The sequence below is a fragment of the Phyllostomus discolor genome, chromosome 13, assembly GCF_004126475.2.
Source record: "Phyllostomus discolor isolate MPI-MPIP mPhyDis1 chromosome 13, mPhyDis1.pri.v3, whole genome shotgun sequence".
Lineage (NCBI taxonomy): Eukaryota > Metazoa > Chordata > Mammalia > Chiroptera > Phyllostomidae > Phyllostomus > Phyllostomus discolor.
Genome location: NC_040915.2, coordinates 8,554,913 through 8,572,204, shown reverse-complemented (window position 1 = coordinate 8,572,204; position 17,292 = coordinate 8,554,913). Strand labels below are relative to the sequence as shown.

Genomic DNA, 17,292 nt, shown 5'->3' with positions numbered 1-17,292 from the left:
ATTTAGTGTTCAGGAATTTACAGTAATTAAATATCCTTCAGGGAGTAGTAGTATGCCAATTTAACAAAAACACTTCATCTAGCATGTGAGAAAAAATAAGATCCTTAGGTAAGCTACTCAAAATACTAAGATGAAGCAAAAGGACTTTGTTTTCACTTTTTTCCTTTTTTAAAAAGATAAATTAAAATAATTCTTTCAAGATTTATGAGTGTTAAATATTCAATATTTAGGACACAATAACGATTTGCATTAAAATGGGAGTTCAAAAACTCACAGCTTTCTGCTGGTCTTTGAAATCACTCCAAAGCTTCTCTAGGTCGGGAGGCACCGCAGTCCCTGACAATTCAAGAGCTTTAATGATGTCACCAGCATAACGAGCCTGATCTTCTGTGATAAAAGTATACGCGTAACCCTAACGGACAGGGACAGTGAAACTATTAGGCACCAGCGAGGTGAATCCTACTTAGATCACAGATAAATCTAAATCACCCAATAAATCTTTTTAAGACTGACTCCTTACTAAAGAATTTTAAAAACCATAAAAAGTCCTATTAAATTCTTTAATGTTTGAAAGTGGAATATCTAAGTTTAATATTTAAAAATGAAGTAAGCAAAACCAGAAAATCTCTAGTTTCTTATGCACAAGTAGAAATGTTATTTTACATAAATGTACAATTGCATTGTCATAGATAATTTTCTTTAGTATGGTATTTTCTTTCCCGTCTTTGCTTACAGTCCCTTCCTCCACCACTGCACCACTCTACCTCAGCTACCATACCAACCTCCTAGAATGTAGCTGTCCATATAGTTTATAAAGTTTATTTTTAGAGAGAGGAGAAAGGAGGGACAAGAAAAGGGAAACATTGATGCAAGAGACAAACATTGATCAGCGGCCTCTCATACGCACCCCAATGAGGGGCCAAATCCAAACCTGCAACCCAGGCATGTGCCCTAACCAGCATCAAACCAGCAGCCTTTCGCTTTGCGGGATGATGCCCAACCAACTGAGCTACACCTGTCAGGGGCCCAAATTTTTAAAGACAAATAAAATGTACACAAGCATATGTGTGCCCTGGCTGTTGTGGCTAAGTGGACTGAGAGTCAGCGAGCAAACCAAAGGTCACCAGTTGGATTCCCAGTCAGAGCAACATGCCTGGGTTTCGACGCCGGCCACCTCCTCAGCTGCCCTGCAATGCCGTGTGCTCTCCCCTTTGTGCTCTCTGGTCTGGGCTGTGCCTGAGGCTTCTCAAATAAAGTCATGTATAAAAAAACCACACACAAAAAAGAAGCATATGTGTGTGTGTATATGGTGTATAATGGTTTTATATAAAAAAGTGAGTGATTTTTAAAAATTTATTTTGTAACCATCTTGCAAAAATGAGTCAGCTACATCATCTCCTTGGGGTCCTCTAAAACCTAAGGCTTCACATGTCCCCAGCAGCTTTTGGTTCAGGCAAAAAAAGACTGGAGTTAAAGTACAAGACTTACAAACCACAGATTGCCATCTTTACAAAATACTCTGTCTCTACCACCAAATTGTTATAAATTTCAAAACATGGTTTATTATTTCAGCAATATCTAGTCACCAAATTTGACCCATGGTCTGCTTCTATACTGCCCAAGAGATAAGAATGGCATTACATTTGTTTAAGTTTGTACACACCTGCACACACATATATGACAAAAAACATACATGACCTCAAAAGGCTACAATTTTTTAAAAAGAATTTTTAACATTTTAATACAGTTCATATCAGCACGTGTGGTTCATTTCAGGTCCTTTACTGCCCAACCTGGGGCAGGGACTACTTCAGTTTCTCTGCCTTCTCATCATCTATGACAACCAAGGTATAAAGGGATCTGCTGCATCAAACTTTGAACTTCACATTATCCTCACTTTTTCTTGATCTTGACAGACCTGGCATCCTTTCACCTAGCTTGGGAGCAAATAGTCCTTGATCTCCTTAACTTTGTGAGGCATGGCTATGAAGGGTGGAAAGCACATGGCCAGAACCTCATATGACCCCCTACTCCCCACATACTCCCCTCAAGAGTATCAAGCCCTGGCCGGATGGCTCAGCTGATTTTCCCATAAACCAATGTTACGGGCTTGATCCTCAGTCAAGGCACATACCTAAGTTGCGGGTTTGACCCCCAGGTTGGGATACATACCGAAGGCAACTGATCAATGTTTCTTTCTCTCTCCCTCCCTTCCTCTCTCTCTAAAATCAATAAACATATCTTCAGGTGACAATTTAAAAAAAAGTGTAAAAAGACGCTTAAAATGCTACAGTTTTTACTATCTGGCCATTTACACAAAAAGTTTCCCAAATCCATAGAATAACTCAGGTTAAAAGAATAAATGCCATCATTACTTATTAGCTGTGTAACTTTGGGCAAGTAATTTGACCTTTATGTGCCTCAACTTTTCACAACTATTAAAAGAGATAGTATTATCAAACCTCCAAGGGAAGCTGTGAAGATGAAATGATAAACATAAATAAAGCACTTCTGTCGGGGCACTTAATCAGCACTCCATATACAGACCCTAGTACTATCAATGCCATTATTGCTTCCGCGTGCAGAAATGACTAGGGTAGGGATACCAACTATATCATCATCAATGTTTCCAACAGCAGAATATTCTGCTCCTTCAAAAAGAATCAATTAGCTTCCCCCGTCCTTCCCTTCCTCCCTCCCTCCCTCCCTTCCTCTCTCCCTCCCTCTTTTCTTTCCTGCCTTCTCACCCTATCTCACCCACCTGCCCATAGCTCTCTTCCCTCCCCTTTCCCCCACTGGGGGAAGGGGGGGGGGATGAATTAGACCTATATACTTAACCAGAATACATGAGTCAAAAAAACAAGTGATATGTATGTATGTATGACAAGAGGGGAGATTAGTGTGGGTGTGAGTCTATTTTATGATTCCACATTTTTTTAAAAAAGCAATGAAATATTCTGATTTATATACATGAATGTATATAAAAACTTTCAGGCAGGTAAAAAATCCTAAAAGGGGACACAAACAGTTAACACCATCTAACTATAGACAACAGCAAGGTATCCGGTAATTTTCAAGATATTTAGACATTATAATATTAACAATACTTAGACAAATATATGTACATAAATGATGAACACCTCAACTAATCCTCATACTTCGATGACTGAGGATTTTCAAAATGTTCCCATAACTGATTAATTACTCCTTAAAATAATAAACACTTATACTTTAATATAATAAAAATCCATCTAAATTTTTTTTTTACTTTGTTGCCTGCTCTTCCAGTCCGTCCTGCTCTGTGCACATAATCTTCATAATGGTTGGGGCAGCTGTAATTTACTACAAGAATCAGATGTTTCACATCTAGACCTCGGGCAGCAACAGAAGTGGCAACAAGAAGCTTGCAGGTCCCATTCTTAAAGTCATTTATGATGCTATCTCTGTCATATTGATCAATACCTGCAAGTAAGTTATACATAAAGAGTTGTAAAGTCTCATGTTCAAATTAAACTTTCCACTTTCTCTGACACCCAGAAAAAGGATTTAAACAGGAAGTAAAGGACAAATCCAACTTATAATGACTGCACATCCAACAACTATATGTAGAAAAAACACTAGAGTACTGGCAAGATCAAAGGCTACTGCTATTAACTCATTTATGAATCTTCTAAATCTGCCCCTGCTTGCCTGCTTTCGTGTATATAAGGCTTATAGTTGCAGAAGCCCAATCTCAGATTCACTACCTTATATCTTGTTTGGGGAGCAGCTGAAGTAAAGGCAGGCAGACTGAGCCTATATTGACAGGATTTAGATCTTTTTCCTTCTGCAGGTTTTATAGAGACTTGTCACTCAGTTTTGTCCAAGGACCAGAAGCAGAATCACATGGGGGCTTGTTAAAAATGCAGAATGACAGATTCTGCCCCAAATTACTGAAATCAGATTCTGCATTTTAACAAGATATTTGGGTGACTACATATGCACATTAAAGTTTGAGGTATACTGGTAAAATTTACCCAATAGGATTTCTCTTAAACATGTTATCTCAAGAGCCTCAAACTAAGACGATATGCTCTGCTCAAGTTTATAGAATTCTATTTTGTTTATTTATTTTAAACTTGGTGGAGGGTGGGAAGGGCCTGGGTGGGCAGTCAGGTAGGGAAGTCAAAACTTGAGCAGAAATACAGTCTTACTAACAAGAAACAGAAGAAAGAATTCAGGACAAACTCAGGACTAGAAGAGAGGATAAACCCCAGAAAAAACAGAGTGGCCACACTCAATTATGTATAAAAATGCTGTCCAAATATCTGATCCCTAAACTACATATTCATGAAACAGAAACCAAGTAGCCCAGTTACGGCTAAAAAAATTAATAAAGATTTCTGATACCGCCCATTACAAAAAAGATTTGAGTTTGGAATATGGGTCCAACCAAGTTGATTTCCTGTTTAAAAAAACACAATTCCCACTCACATAAATCCCAATATATTTAATAATGGTGGTATTACAAAGAAATTAAAATGTTACTTTAAAATTTCAATTAAATCTCTAACATGAATGATGAAAACCTCTAGGTAACATGATACAATGAAAAAAAAACGTAATTTTAATTTCAATTCCTCCTCAGCTGATTAATGGCTATGAAATTGGGCCAAACCAATGTATTGTCTTATTTTACTTGAAAATAGAGTAATAATAATAGTACTGCTATAAATAAAACTGAGACAGATGATATAAAATTTAGTTCTAAATTAAGAATACAAACTAATTATCATTCAGTACACAAAACAGTACCTGGCCAAGTTAGGTATTTCATGAAACATTACCTCCATGAAGAGACATGCAAGGGTAAGATGCTCTCATTAAGTCTTTCAGAAGACCATCAGCATGCTCCTGCTTATCCACAAATATAATGACAGATCCAGATTCTTGATAATGGCCCAGAAGCTCAAGTAACTTCAAGAATTTCTTTTCTTCTTCAATCACAATCTGAAAACACCAAATTAAAGTTAATGGAATAAAAATGCAAATAAATCTCTTGAACAAAAATACTCATTTTATTTGTGGCAAACGGATAAATGACAACACTTTGCTAAATACCAGAAAGAATTAGAAAATTTTTTATCTGATTTAGTAAATCAACAGGACAAAAAAAATTCTAACTTTCAGAGAAGCAGCAGCTTGCTAATGTGGACAAATGGTCCTTTGTTCTCTAACTTCACACACTTTTAACCAAAGAATTAGACACCTATGTGACATTGGTAACTACCAGCCCACCACTTCTGGTGGGAGAAACTACAGGAGTATTTTAAACAGTCAGTGTCTTAAATAGCAAATATTCAAGTGTATCTGGTAAATGATGAAAAGGCTGCAGCTGATGTACACAATTTAATTTTGAAATGATCTGCCTGCATCACAAAGAGTGATCTCAAAAGGATCACACACTGCCTAATCATCGGGGGAACTGAGGATATTCTAAGGATTGTACCCACCACTTGTTGCTCCACATCCGAGCAAACCACACTCCTGCCTCCAACCTGCACTTCAATGGGTTTACTCAGGATTCTGCGAGCCAAAGCCTCCATAGCTCTGGGGAAAGTAGCTGAAAACATAACGGTCTGTCGATCAGGACGGACATTATCCACAATGCGCATGACCTGAGGAAACATTATAAATCAATATGGTGAGTGTGGTCTCTAAAAATCAAATGATGTTAAAACCAAGCAGAAGAAACTTTTGAAAAGATCTGTTCAGTGATTTAATTTGCTCCTCTCAGTTTTCCTCTCCCAAGAAATGACAATTCTATCCCTGGCTGGTGTGGCTCAGAAGACTGAGTTCCAGTCTATGAACCAAAAGGTCGCTGGTTCGATTCCCAGTCAGGGCACAGACCTGGGTTGCAGGCCAGGTTCCCAGCAGGGGGCACACGAGAAGCAACCACACATTGGTGTTTCTCTCTCTCTTTCTCCCTCCCTTCCCCTCTGTCTAAAAATAAATTAATAAAATCTTTAAAAAAAAGAAAGAAAAAGAAATGATAATTTTAGTTATCCACGTGTTTAGGACAAAAATCTAGGTGCCATCTTTGACTCCTTCTCTCCTATTTGTCACACACCCAACCCATCAACAAATTCAGTAGTCTCGATCTTCAAACTGTATCTAGGATGCAACCATTCTCCATTCAGTACCACTGTTTACCTTCATTTATTCAAAACATTTTCAATGAGCAACCATTATGTGCCAGGCATTTTTCTAAGTGCTTGAAATAGGCTATAAAAACAGACAAAAACTTGTGTTTGTGGAGTTTATATTCTAATAAGGAACAAAGATCAATATATTAAGCGTCAAATGGTGACAAGAGGTACAGAAACAAAACAATGAACTTGGACATACTGTTGAGGGGATGGGATACAGGCACCTAAGGCCTCAGTGCTTACAGAGCCCTGGAGGAATCAAAGTCCTGGGATTCCCTTCATGACTGGTATAAATGAGAAAAAAAAGACCTAATGAGAGTTTCAGGCAGGTAATACTGAGTGGTCAGAAACTGGGAAGGGTGAAGGCCTTGCCAAGAATATAAAGAATTTTAGGATCATATTTTCACTCTAATCCAAGATGATACAAAATCTGAGAAAAGGACAGTCCTACCCACACACTTGGAAATCCTGGGTTCCTGGCTAAACCTCGACCGGCTCTCACCTCACCTGTCCCCTAACAGGTCTCCCTGCCTTCACCCGACCCAACCTGAAATCTCTTCCCCATCCATACTCCAGTGCTTTCAGTTAAAACTATTGGTTGACCACAGACATTTACTTTTCTTCCCTTGAAAAACTCTGTAAAAACAATACAGGGGATTTTTTAAAAAAATTAAACAAATGAAGACAGAGAAGACAGGAAATGGTAACGACATTTTGATTAAATGGAATCTGACTTAGCCAACCCAAGAATTCTGAATACCAAAATGAGAAAGGACTCGACTTTTTGAGAAGCAGTTCCCTCACATCCAGCCTACCATGTTCCTCTTCTTCCAGAGGGTCACACTTCACCACCTAATCCACCTAATTTTTGCATAAATCTGAGTCACCTTAAATCTTCTTTAATGCATTACAGAAGTTCCATAATTTTCTCCAGGTATATCTTACATAACTTTTATCAGGTTTATTTTTCATTGCCTTTGTAAAATACATTTTCTAACTTCCTGGGAAAATAATGTAAATGATTTTGTTTACTGACTTTGTATCCAGAAACTTTACTGTTTTCTTATCAATTCTAATTATTTATCCATAGATTAGTCTGAATCTTCTACAAGGGTGGTGTACCTCTACTTTCCAAACATTAGATTCTTTTACTTACTTGCTAGGACCTTCTCCAAAACGTTGACTGTTAAGTATTTTACATTGATATTTATCTCCCTCCCTTCCACCCTCTCCAAAAAGAAATACAAAAAATTAAAAATAAAAATTTTAAAAATGCCTTTTCTACATTGAGATAATGGTATGCTTTTTCCTCTATTCTGATAATAGGGTGGACCATGTTACTTGATTTTTCTAATATTAAATTGACCTTGCATCCAAGATACTGACTTCAATATGCTATATAGTTTCCTAATATATTTTTTAGGGTCTTTGTGTCATTGTACATGAAACTTATATGATGTTATCAATATTACACTGTCCTAATTTAAAAGATTGGCCATTATAAAAAGTTTGTGTTTCTTAAAAAGTTAACTTTCTTAAAATATATTTTATTGACTATGCTATTACAGTTGTCCCATCCCCCCCTTAGTCCTCTCTGCCCTGCACACCCCCTCCCACCCGCATTCGCCTCCTTTAGTTCATTGTCCATGGGTCATACATGTAAGTCCTTTGGCTTCTACATTTCCTATACTATTCTTAACCTCTCCCTATTTTCTACCTATTATTTATACTACTTATTCTCTGTACCCTTTCCCTCTCCATGACCCACCCCCGCCACTGATAACCCTCCATGTGATCTCCATTTCTGTGATTCTGTTCCTGTTCTAGTTGTTTACTTAGTTTTGTTTTGTTTTTTTCTGTTTAGGTTCAGTTGTTAATAGCTGTTTGTTGAGTTAAACATAAATTTTCAGGGAACCCAGCAATTCTACTCTTGGATATCTACCCAATAGAAATGAGGAAATAAATCTCCACAAAGACATGTATGTGCATGCTGATGGTAGTAATATTCGTAACAGCCAAAATGCAGAAACACAAATGTTCATCAGCTGGCTAATGGCTAAATGAAATACGACATAGACCCAAACAAAAGTAACGAAGTACTGACACATGCTATGACGTAGATGAGCCTCGAACACAGTATACTAAGGGAAAGAAGCTAGATGAATATGCTATGATCCCATTTATGAAATGTCCAGAAAAGGCAGATCTATAATGACAGAAAGCAGACCAGTGTCTGCCTCGGGCTGGGGGTGCAGACGGAAAGTAACTGAAAGTGGGCAGGAGCCAGCATCCCAGTGAAGAACATGCTCTGCCACGGGCCTGTGGTGACGGCTGCACAGATCTGTGTGCACGCTAGAACTGCCACACTATACACGCATACACAGGTACACTTTATGGTATATAATTAGACTTTAATAGACCTCTTTTAAAAATAAAAGATTACAATGATGTTATTAATTAGTGAGCATTCCCTCTTTTTCATACTTTAAAATAAAGTATAATTAGGAATATAATTATTCATTCCATGAATGTCTGGAAGAATTTGCTAGTAAAAAATAATCAGGCACTGGTATTTTCCTTGTGGGAAAACTAAAAGTTTATTTCTTTAATAAATGTTAAGACTACTTCAGTGTTCTTGTTCTTGAATCTGTTTAAAGTTTTCAAATACACTGGCATACACACACACACACAAGCCAACATGGAGAAAATACATTTGCAAGGAGAAGAAAATTCTAAAAAACCTAGTTCTACCTTCCATCTGATTCTTCAATTTCCTCTACTCACTTTCTAAAACTGGACCTTTGGCTCTACTCAAACACATGTAAGAAAAGCATATTTAGTATCTGCCCCCTCCCACAAACTAACCTGTTTCATCTCCAAATGTTTATCTAGTCTTTTGTCACATTACACTCAGATCAAGTTCTCCACAGCTTCCCTGAAGAATAAATTCAGTATTCCTTTCTCTTTTTAAAAAGATTTATTTATCTACCTATTTATTTATTTATTTAGATTGAGGGGAAAGGAGGGAAAAAGAGAGGGAGAAACATCAGTGTAAGAGAGAAACACTGACAGGCTGCCTCTCGCACGTGCCCCAACAGAGGACCGAACCCACAACGCAGGCATGCGCCCTGACGGAATCGAAACGTCAGCCTTTCACTCTGCAGGAAGACATCCAACCGACTGAGCCACACCACAATGATTCTCTCACGTGACAGACTTTTTCCAAAGCATTAAAGGATGCCATTAAGTTCTCTACTCCAAGTTAAACATTCCTCACGTGGCTCAAGTGTCACCATACCCTGTTTACTCTCTTTTGCACTCCTCTGTATCTCACTTAGAATGTGGCCCTTAAACTGAAACACAGTGCATGCACTCTCACGTGACAAGTAATACATTTTTGGAGCATACATAAATAACTGAAAAGACTGAACACAATTTTAATCTTATCCCTTTCCAATATCCCATTTCTATTACTGCAGTTTGTGATTTAAAACAATTTTTGGCAATTCATATTGCTCTTAACAAAAATTTCTAGCATCTTTTAACATGTATGTCTCTAAGTTTATAGCACTAACATTTTGTGTTTGAGCAAAGAGCATGTGTGAGGAAAATGCAAGTCAGGCAAATGCTTCAGGCCTGAGACTCTGCATCTGGAGAACACAAACACGTGCTGACTAGATCATGAGGTAGTTGAAAGCATAAATTAAAGCAATTTATTTGGGAGTACAATAAAACTACAAAATACAAAATTTGAAAACTTAAGCTTCTTTTATTAGCATTCTAATTTTACTGATGGTTTTGATTTTTTAATTTATTGATTTAGAGAGAATGGAGGATAGGGAGAAAAGGGGGCGGGGAGAGAAACATCAATTTGTTCTTCCACTTAATGCTTTCACTGGTTGATTCTTATATGTGTCCTGACTGGGGAATCAAACCCACAACCTCAGTACATTGGAACGATGCCCTGAACAACTGAGCTGTCCAGCTGGGGGCCCATGATGGTTTTAGATGGCTAAGGAAAGCCTGCACAAGTACCTCCTAATGAGTTTTATGGACAATTAAAAACATAAACATCTATTTCAATTTCATATGCCCCCAACCTACTATATAACCACACAACAGAAATGTGTGTGAGAATTTTAGAGATCACATGAAAATTTCATTCTCATGGTTGTTTCATGGTTTATTTTACAGTTCAAAACAGTAAGGAATTTAATGATTACCTGTGGTTCAAAACCCATGTCAAACATTCTGTCTGCTTCGTCTAAAACAACATACGTCACTCTTCGAAGATTTGTGACCCGACCTAAGACAAGGGGGAAATAAAGACAAAAGGAAAACTAAAAATCAGTCACAATTCATTTTACTGCTACCAAGAACATTAAAAAACTGTAAAGGGAACTAAAATGCCTGACATAACCAGAGGGGCAGGTTAGGTATCTTTAAACAGTGAAAAGAAATTCTGGTCTAAAATGTCTTAATCTAATGGCAAGTACTTTCTGACAATGGGTATATGAGGCCCTTTAGTTTGTCAAACTCGTCTCTTGCATACCATCATAGGGCCTGAAGAACCTGTAAAATTCAGAAAACAGCCCTCTCCAAAACACATCATAAAACTAAGACTGAGATGAAGCATCGAGCCACATCAGCCATTATCTGACAGCACCACCTAGGAAAAAACATATTAGAGATTACAGCGTATGTGTGGAAAGCAAGTTCCAGTGCCAACTATTTCAGAAGCAGAAAACCTTTCTTTATATTACCTCATAACCTACTTCGATATAGTCAGAAACTTCTAACGGGCATGTGAAAAATTAACAAGAAGCTATGCAACACATTAGGTAGCTAACATATCGCACAAAAACTAAATACCAAAATGTATCACATAGATAAATTTTTCTACACAAAGATACAAATTCAATTTTATTAAGTACTCCCACTGGTTTAAATACATGTGACAGGCTTCTTAGCCAGTGAAAATTAAATACATAGACAGAAAACCCTTTCCAAATAATTAACACAGGCACTTCTATCAATTGTTGGATGAATCACCTAGCAAATAGATATTAAATATAACCAAAAGGACAAATAAGGGAAAAGGGTAAAATTAATCAAGATGAATTTCAGGAGGAGACTGAATCAATGCAGCATTGAGAAAAAATAAGGGATTATTTCATCAACATTCAACCCAAAACTTTTCTTATGCTGTCCAAGCACGATGACTTATCAAACAGTTTTGCTGTCACTCTGCCAACTTCACACAGAACTAGAATTAAATACATACAGAAACTCCAGCAGAATGCTGTCAGATACATGCACTACTCGGTTTGTAAAACTCTATTGTGTATTTACTAACTACTGCAAAAAAACCTTTGGAAGCATTTTCTCTGAAAAACAGAACTAAGCCCCAATAAATGCTTTCTAATATTTAAGTATTCCATACTACCATTTGCAGCCCCAAGTAATTTTGCAAGGTTGGGAACAGCATTAAATTACCTACCTTTGATGGTTTAAGTCTCGGAAGCCCAGTTCTATAAATCTTGAAGGGCCTTTCTCCACAGAAGTTAAATAATGTCAACAGTTTAGTAACAGTTTTGATAGGGAATAATTTAACAAATCACAACATTTGAGCTAAAAACATGCAGTATTTACAAAAGATATAATTTCTTGAAGCTGCAATATCTTAATTTATCCAGTATTGCAAGAAAATACTAGCACCTGCATAGAAAGTCTAAACTTGACAACGAAAGAAAAGATAGGCCCCCACCCTTCTGAAAGGAAAGTTAGGCTAAACTTGGATAAAGAATCCATGGTAAGTGCTATAAAAAGGTCAGATGGAGTTAGTTTTCAAAACAAATTTTCATTTAATTTGTAAACGTATTATGAACACTTACAACAATTAGCTTGTTACAATACAAATTTTAAGATATTACAGCTTTAAGAAGAAATGTAGAAACCTTTAGATGGTTTCTTCTATCTGTTGTGATTTAACAAAAATGTATAGAATTCAAAAAGGAGAAATGAGAAAAAAAATTCCCAACTTACCACTGTTAGCTGCTAACATGTCAATCATTCGACCAGGTGTACAAACAATAATTTCAGCACCTCTTTTCAGTTCAGCAATCTAATTAAAAAAATAAAAGAACTTTTATAATCTATTTATCGCTAGTGCTTGTTTAAAGAGATTTGAAAATATTTCCAGGGTCTTTGCACAGCTCCATGAATTAAGAAACTGAGGTCTGATGAGAAGCTTCCAAAGCTTCCGATTTACTGTATCAGAAGGCTGAAGTACTACTAACATGTAGTGGCAACATGACCACATGATGTTGTAACTTTGAAATCAATGAAAATCAGAGCTTTTCACCAATTTTAATTTGACAATCCCTCAAAACCAAGAAGGAACTTGAGATAGCAGTAAATAAAGCAATTATAAGGTTGATATTTTTCTTTTTTAAAAAGAGATTTCTTTTTTTAGAGAGAAGGTAAGGGAGGGAGAAACGGAGAGAAACATCAACCAGCTGCCTCTTGCACATGCTGCAACAGGGGACCCAACCCACAAAGCAGGTGTGTGCTGTGACCGGGAATTGAACCGGCGACCTTCCCTCTGCAGAACAACACCCAAGCAAGTGAACCACACCAGTTAGAGCTATAAGATCAATGTTTTTCAAAATGAGAATTGTTTCCATCAGTGATTCATGAAATCCACTAAGTCCAACCAGTATTTTAAAAATGAAATAGAATGAAAAATATCAGTGTGTTAAGAGTATAAAACTTCTGTGTGACTTCTTTATAAATATACTAATCATGCATGTCCCAGGTTACTTTGTAAATGAAGTTCTTACAATAGGCTGTGGTCAAAAACACTGACAAAGATAAACTTAGAAAACTAAGATCGGGTGTTTAAAATAGCACTGGGCTAAGAGAAGCACACTTTCTTAAGGTGTGTTCTAGAGCCTGAGAACCCAAGTCCTCAGAAAAGGTTTTGTGGTTAACTAAATTCAGAAAGTGCCATCTAATTTAACCATTTTTCTAGCAATACAATATATTGTACATAAGCACATTAAAGAGGAAGAAGTCTTGCGAGAAAGAAACTTGTTTTAATTTTGTATAATCCACCATTTCCAAAACTTATTTGATCACAGAATGAACCCAGTTTCTTTCTTCTAGTTAAAGCAAAATATCCAAGGACTATAATTTTTAATTTATTGGTTTTAGACAGACAGAGGAAGGGACAGAGATAGAAACATCCATTCGTTGCTCCACTTGTTTATGCATTCATTGATTGATTCTAGTATGTGCCCCTGACCGGGGATCGAACCTTCAACCTTGGTGTATCAAGACAAGGCTTTAATCGATGATGGTCATTCTTTAGAACACACTTGGAGAAATGCCATATTAAACAGTGAGTGAAGGTATGTTTAAATAATTCTTCCTGAAATCATTTAAGAATTCAGCTGAAACTCTGATATTAATGCATGCCGCTCATCACCACCTTTCAAAGATGTCACATAAATTAGAGAAAACACATGGCATCCAGAAATCAGAAGACCTAGGTTCCTAGACAAACTACACCTTGTTAACCTAAAGACTCTGGTCAAAGTACTTAACCTTCCTGAACATTTCCTTACTTATAAAATGGAAAAACTATCTGCCTTCCTTGAGCGAAGACAAAGAGAAATGAGAAAGCTAAGGTATTAGGAATACTAAAAAATTCCAATATATAACCTATTCATAATTCATTCTTAGTGTTACTTTCATATCTCATTGTTTAAGATTTCAGAAGCAATCACTGTACAAAACACTAAAGCGAAACATCACATTATTAAATCATTCAATTTAAGAATAAAAAAAGTGAATGTCCCTTTCATAGCTACCTGCTCACTGATTCCTGTTCCTCCATAAACACAGACCACTCTCAGCCCCAAGGTCTTGGAAAACTTCTTGCACTCCTTCGTAATCTGTAAAGCCAGTTCTCGAGTTGGCGTCATGATGACAGCTGAAAAGAGAAACATGTCCAACTGCCTAACCACCAAAATTCTTGAGAGGCCATGTTTTAAAGTGTTAAATTTAACTCCTGCAATAAAATTTACATCTATTGGTCTAATTTTTCTTTTTGTTTTGTTTTATGCACCTCTGAAAACCCTGTTTCAAAAGCTTTACCATAGTAGAGATTGTGGTGAAGGATAGTTTTAAGTAGATTTAAGAACATGCTATAGGAAGATAAATTAGTTGAATGCCTCCTCAACCATCAAGAAAATACTTGGCTGAAAGAATGCAAGTCATTCTCAACTGCAAACCACAGAGCAAAGAGAATCAAGCAACTCACTGTGCTGCAGAGCCACTCCCGGTTTCTGGAAACAACCTTGGTCTGAGGGGCACAGACAGAGGAGAAATATACTGTGCCCTAAATTTCCAAGAGAGAAGCTGGTAACAACCTTCCAAACCCTACTCAGATTTGCAAAAGAGATCTTTGCCAAATGAATCAAGAAATCTGAATTGGAAGACCAAATATTGAATGTAATGCTGGCACTATAGCCTTTAAGGCCAAAAAAAAAAGAGAGAGAGAAAGAAAGAGTAAATACACTTCCCTACAATCTTCTATGTTGAGTTTATAAATCCACTGATATTGGGCTAAAAACAAACCTCAACATAAATAAACAGATAGATGCACAAGGAGTCTACCTGCCGAGTCAGAGTTTAAAAACTGAGCTGTGCCAGGAGAGGCTGTTTTTGTACTTCTGAGATGTCACTCCAGAGCTCTGAAGATTCTCACTCCACCTGCTGGTAAGGGGAAATCAGCCCCGAAGTGCCAAATTTATAAAGGAAAGGTATACATAAAGATATCTTTATTGTTTAATTAAGAACAATATAATGTGTCAGGTCTTTCTGATTAACCGACAACAAAATTGTTATCTGAAAAAAATTTAATGGAAGAAATTGTACCTATTGGCCCCTCTCCTTCTTCTAATGACCTCTGATCCATGATATGTCTAAACATGGGCAACAGGAAAGCAATAGTCTTTCCACTTCCGGTCTTGGCAATACCAATCAGGTCTCGTCCAGACATTATAGCAGGAATCGCCTGAGATTGGATTGGTGTGGGCTTTTCATAGCCATGCCTTAAAAAGAAAACCAGAGGAAAACAAGGTAAAAATTGAGATCTCTTCAGCTATCAAAGTTCCCTAACAATAAGGTTTTCCAAAAATGTGGTATATCCATGCAATAAAATATTATCTGGCAAAAAGGAATGAAGTCCTAAGACACTGTATGTACATCCTGGCCGCCCTTGGAAACAATTATGCTGAGTAAAAGAGGTCAGTTACGAAAGACTACACTGGTATGCTCGCATTTATACGAAAGGTCCAGAGTGGACAAATCTAATGAGACAACAGGGTCGTGGTTGCCTAGGGAGGGAAAAAGGAAGACGATGGACTACTAATGTAATGGACACAGGTCTCTTTAGGGGATGATAAAAATGTCTAAATTAGTTAATGGTGAGAACTGCATAACTCCACAAATACATTAAAGAATCACTGAATTGTATACTTTTAAGGATAAATTTTGAAATGTAATCAATTATCTCAATAAAACTGTTTAAGAAAAGATGTATTTTTCTATTAAGAGTAAAAATATAACCAAGGAGTATTTGTGTGAAAGGATACTTTTAAGTAGCGAGACTTTATAAAACGAAAACAGCCACTACACACTTACTTTTTCAGAGAATTTAAGATCTTCATGGAAATGCCACACTGGACCCAAGACTTAATTGGCTTGGGGCAACCTTTTCCCTTGACAGTGATGCCCTCCATTTCCAACCGGAAGACATTCACCTCTACAAAACAAAATCCAGACGAAAAATTCTTAATTATAGTTCTATTATTAGTGTCTCCTACTTTCAATGAGGCATGATAACATTAAGAATCCACTTTTTTTTTTCCTTAGTGCTACCACAGATTATTCCACAGAAAAGCACTGAACAGCTCAGAGAGGCAGTTAAAGCAATTACTGTTGCAACCAACTAAAGATGAAAAGAAGTATTCCTATTTCTACAATTGGGTTTTTCTTTTATCTTAAATTCCAACAGCAATAAAAGAATAATCATTGACAAATAATATAATCGTCTTCTTCTCCAAGCAAGAGTTGCCTGGATTATCCTTATTCTACCAGTATTAGAGATTCACATTGGTTCCTAACCCCCCAATCCCAGAAGGAAAAGCCTAACGATATGCTGTTTGCTAACTTCCCATGAAAAGTATTTTCAACCCTAAAATTCTCAATTATATGAGCCAAATTTTTCATTTTTTTAATACTTTCAGAAATACACGGATTCCTCACAGCTCTGAATTTTTACAGATGATTTTTCCACTCTCTAGAATGAATTCTTGCCTTCTGATTTCCCCTCTCAATTCCCCAAGTGCATGAGGCAATTCCCCCAACTCAGGTATCAACTCACAGGTCTATCCACATCCCTCCCAGACAAAAAAAAAAAAAAAAAAAAGAATATTCTCTTCTGTTCCCACAATAACCAATATATGAATAAAAGAATTTTACCCTCTTGAGACATTTTTGCCAGTTCTGGAACTTCAACATAAAAGTTTTTCCTGAATGGTTCATATTCAATCTTTCCATGATCTACCGGTTCCAGAAGCTTTCTCTGTTTTGTCTGATAGCCTGTGAGGGCTGTCTGCAGGTCAACTTCTTCCTCTTCTGAAGAATACTGTAATATAAAAAAAGTAAAGCACTAAATCCATTTCTATTTTCTCCTTATTGCAATCAACATCCCATAAAGCTTTTAAAATCCTCCTCTCCTACAAAATGTTCTTTGGCTTTTACTTTTTTAATTCTGAATTTTTTAAACTTAGTATCTCTTTTCTTTCCCCTTGTTGAAAGTTGCATGAAAAGATAAAGCTAAATAATAAGATAATCTCACACACAGCTTTAATCAAGTTTTGCTATAGTTCCCTATATAAATCTTAACAACACAGGTTAACAGGAAGAAATTTCACTGTCACTTCATTTCTTCTCTCCCTATCATGTGTCTGAGGTGAGCTGATGAACCTCAAGATAGTGAACATACTATCAAAAAGTGAATCAAAAGTGAACA

General features: G+C 36.8%; 1 protein-coding gene and 1 pseudogene across 5 annotated transcripts in view; both read right to left on the bottom strand.

Annotated features, from left to right (window-relative positions):
• Positions 1 to 17,292, bottom strand: part of DDX46 (DEAD-box helicase 46) — a 52,025-nt gene that overhangs the window by 14,225 nt on the left and 20,508 nt on the right. For 4 of the 5 annotated variants that reach the window (XM_028527353.2, XM_036014448.1, XM_036014449.1 and 1 more), the window contains exons 8-17: positions 16,740 to 16,905; positions 15,900 to 16,020; positions 15,132 to 15,307; positions 14,063 to 14,184; positions 12,234 to 12,312; positions 10,412 to 10,494; positions 5,493 to 5,657; positions 4,827 to 4,989; positions 3,269 to 3,462; positions 275 to 412 (exon numbers count right to left, since the gene is read on the bottom strand). In XM_028527353.2, coding sequence (XP_028383154.1) covers positions 275 to 412; positions 3,269 to 3,462; positions 4,827 to 4,989; positions 5,493 to 5,657; positions 10,412 to 10,494; positions 12,234 to 12,312; positions 14,063 to 14,184; positions 15,132 to 15,307; positions 15,900 to 16,020; positions 16,740 to 16,905 — 1,407 coding nt within the window. The remainder of the gene's footprint in view (positions 1 to 274; positions 413 to 3,268; positions 3,463 to 4,826; positions 4,990 to 5,492; positions 5,658 to 10,411; positions 10,495 to 12,233; positions 12,313 to 14,062; positions 14,185 to 15,131; positions 15,308 to 15,899; positions 16,021 to 16,739; positions 16,906 to 17,292) is intronic. The other variant, XM_036014451.1, reaches the window with a different exon arrangement.
• Positions 1,726 to 2,708, bottom strand: LOC118497993 (annotated as a pseudogene).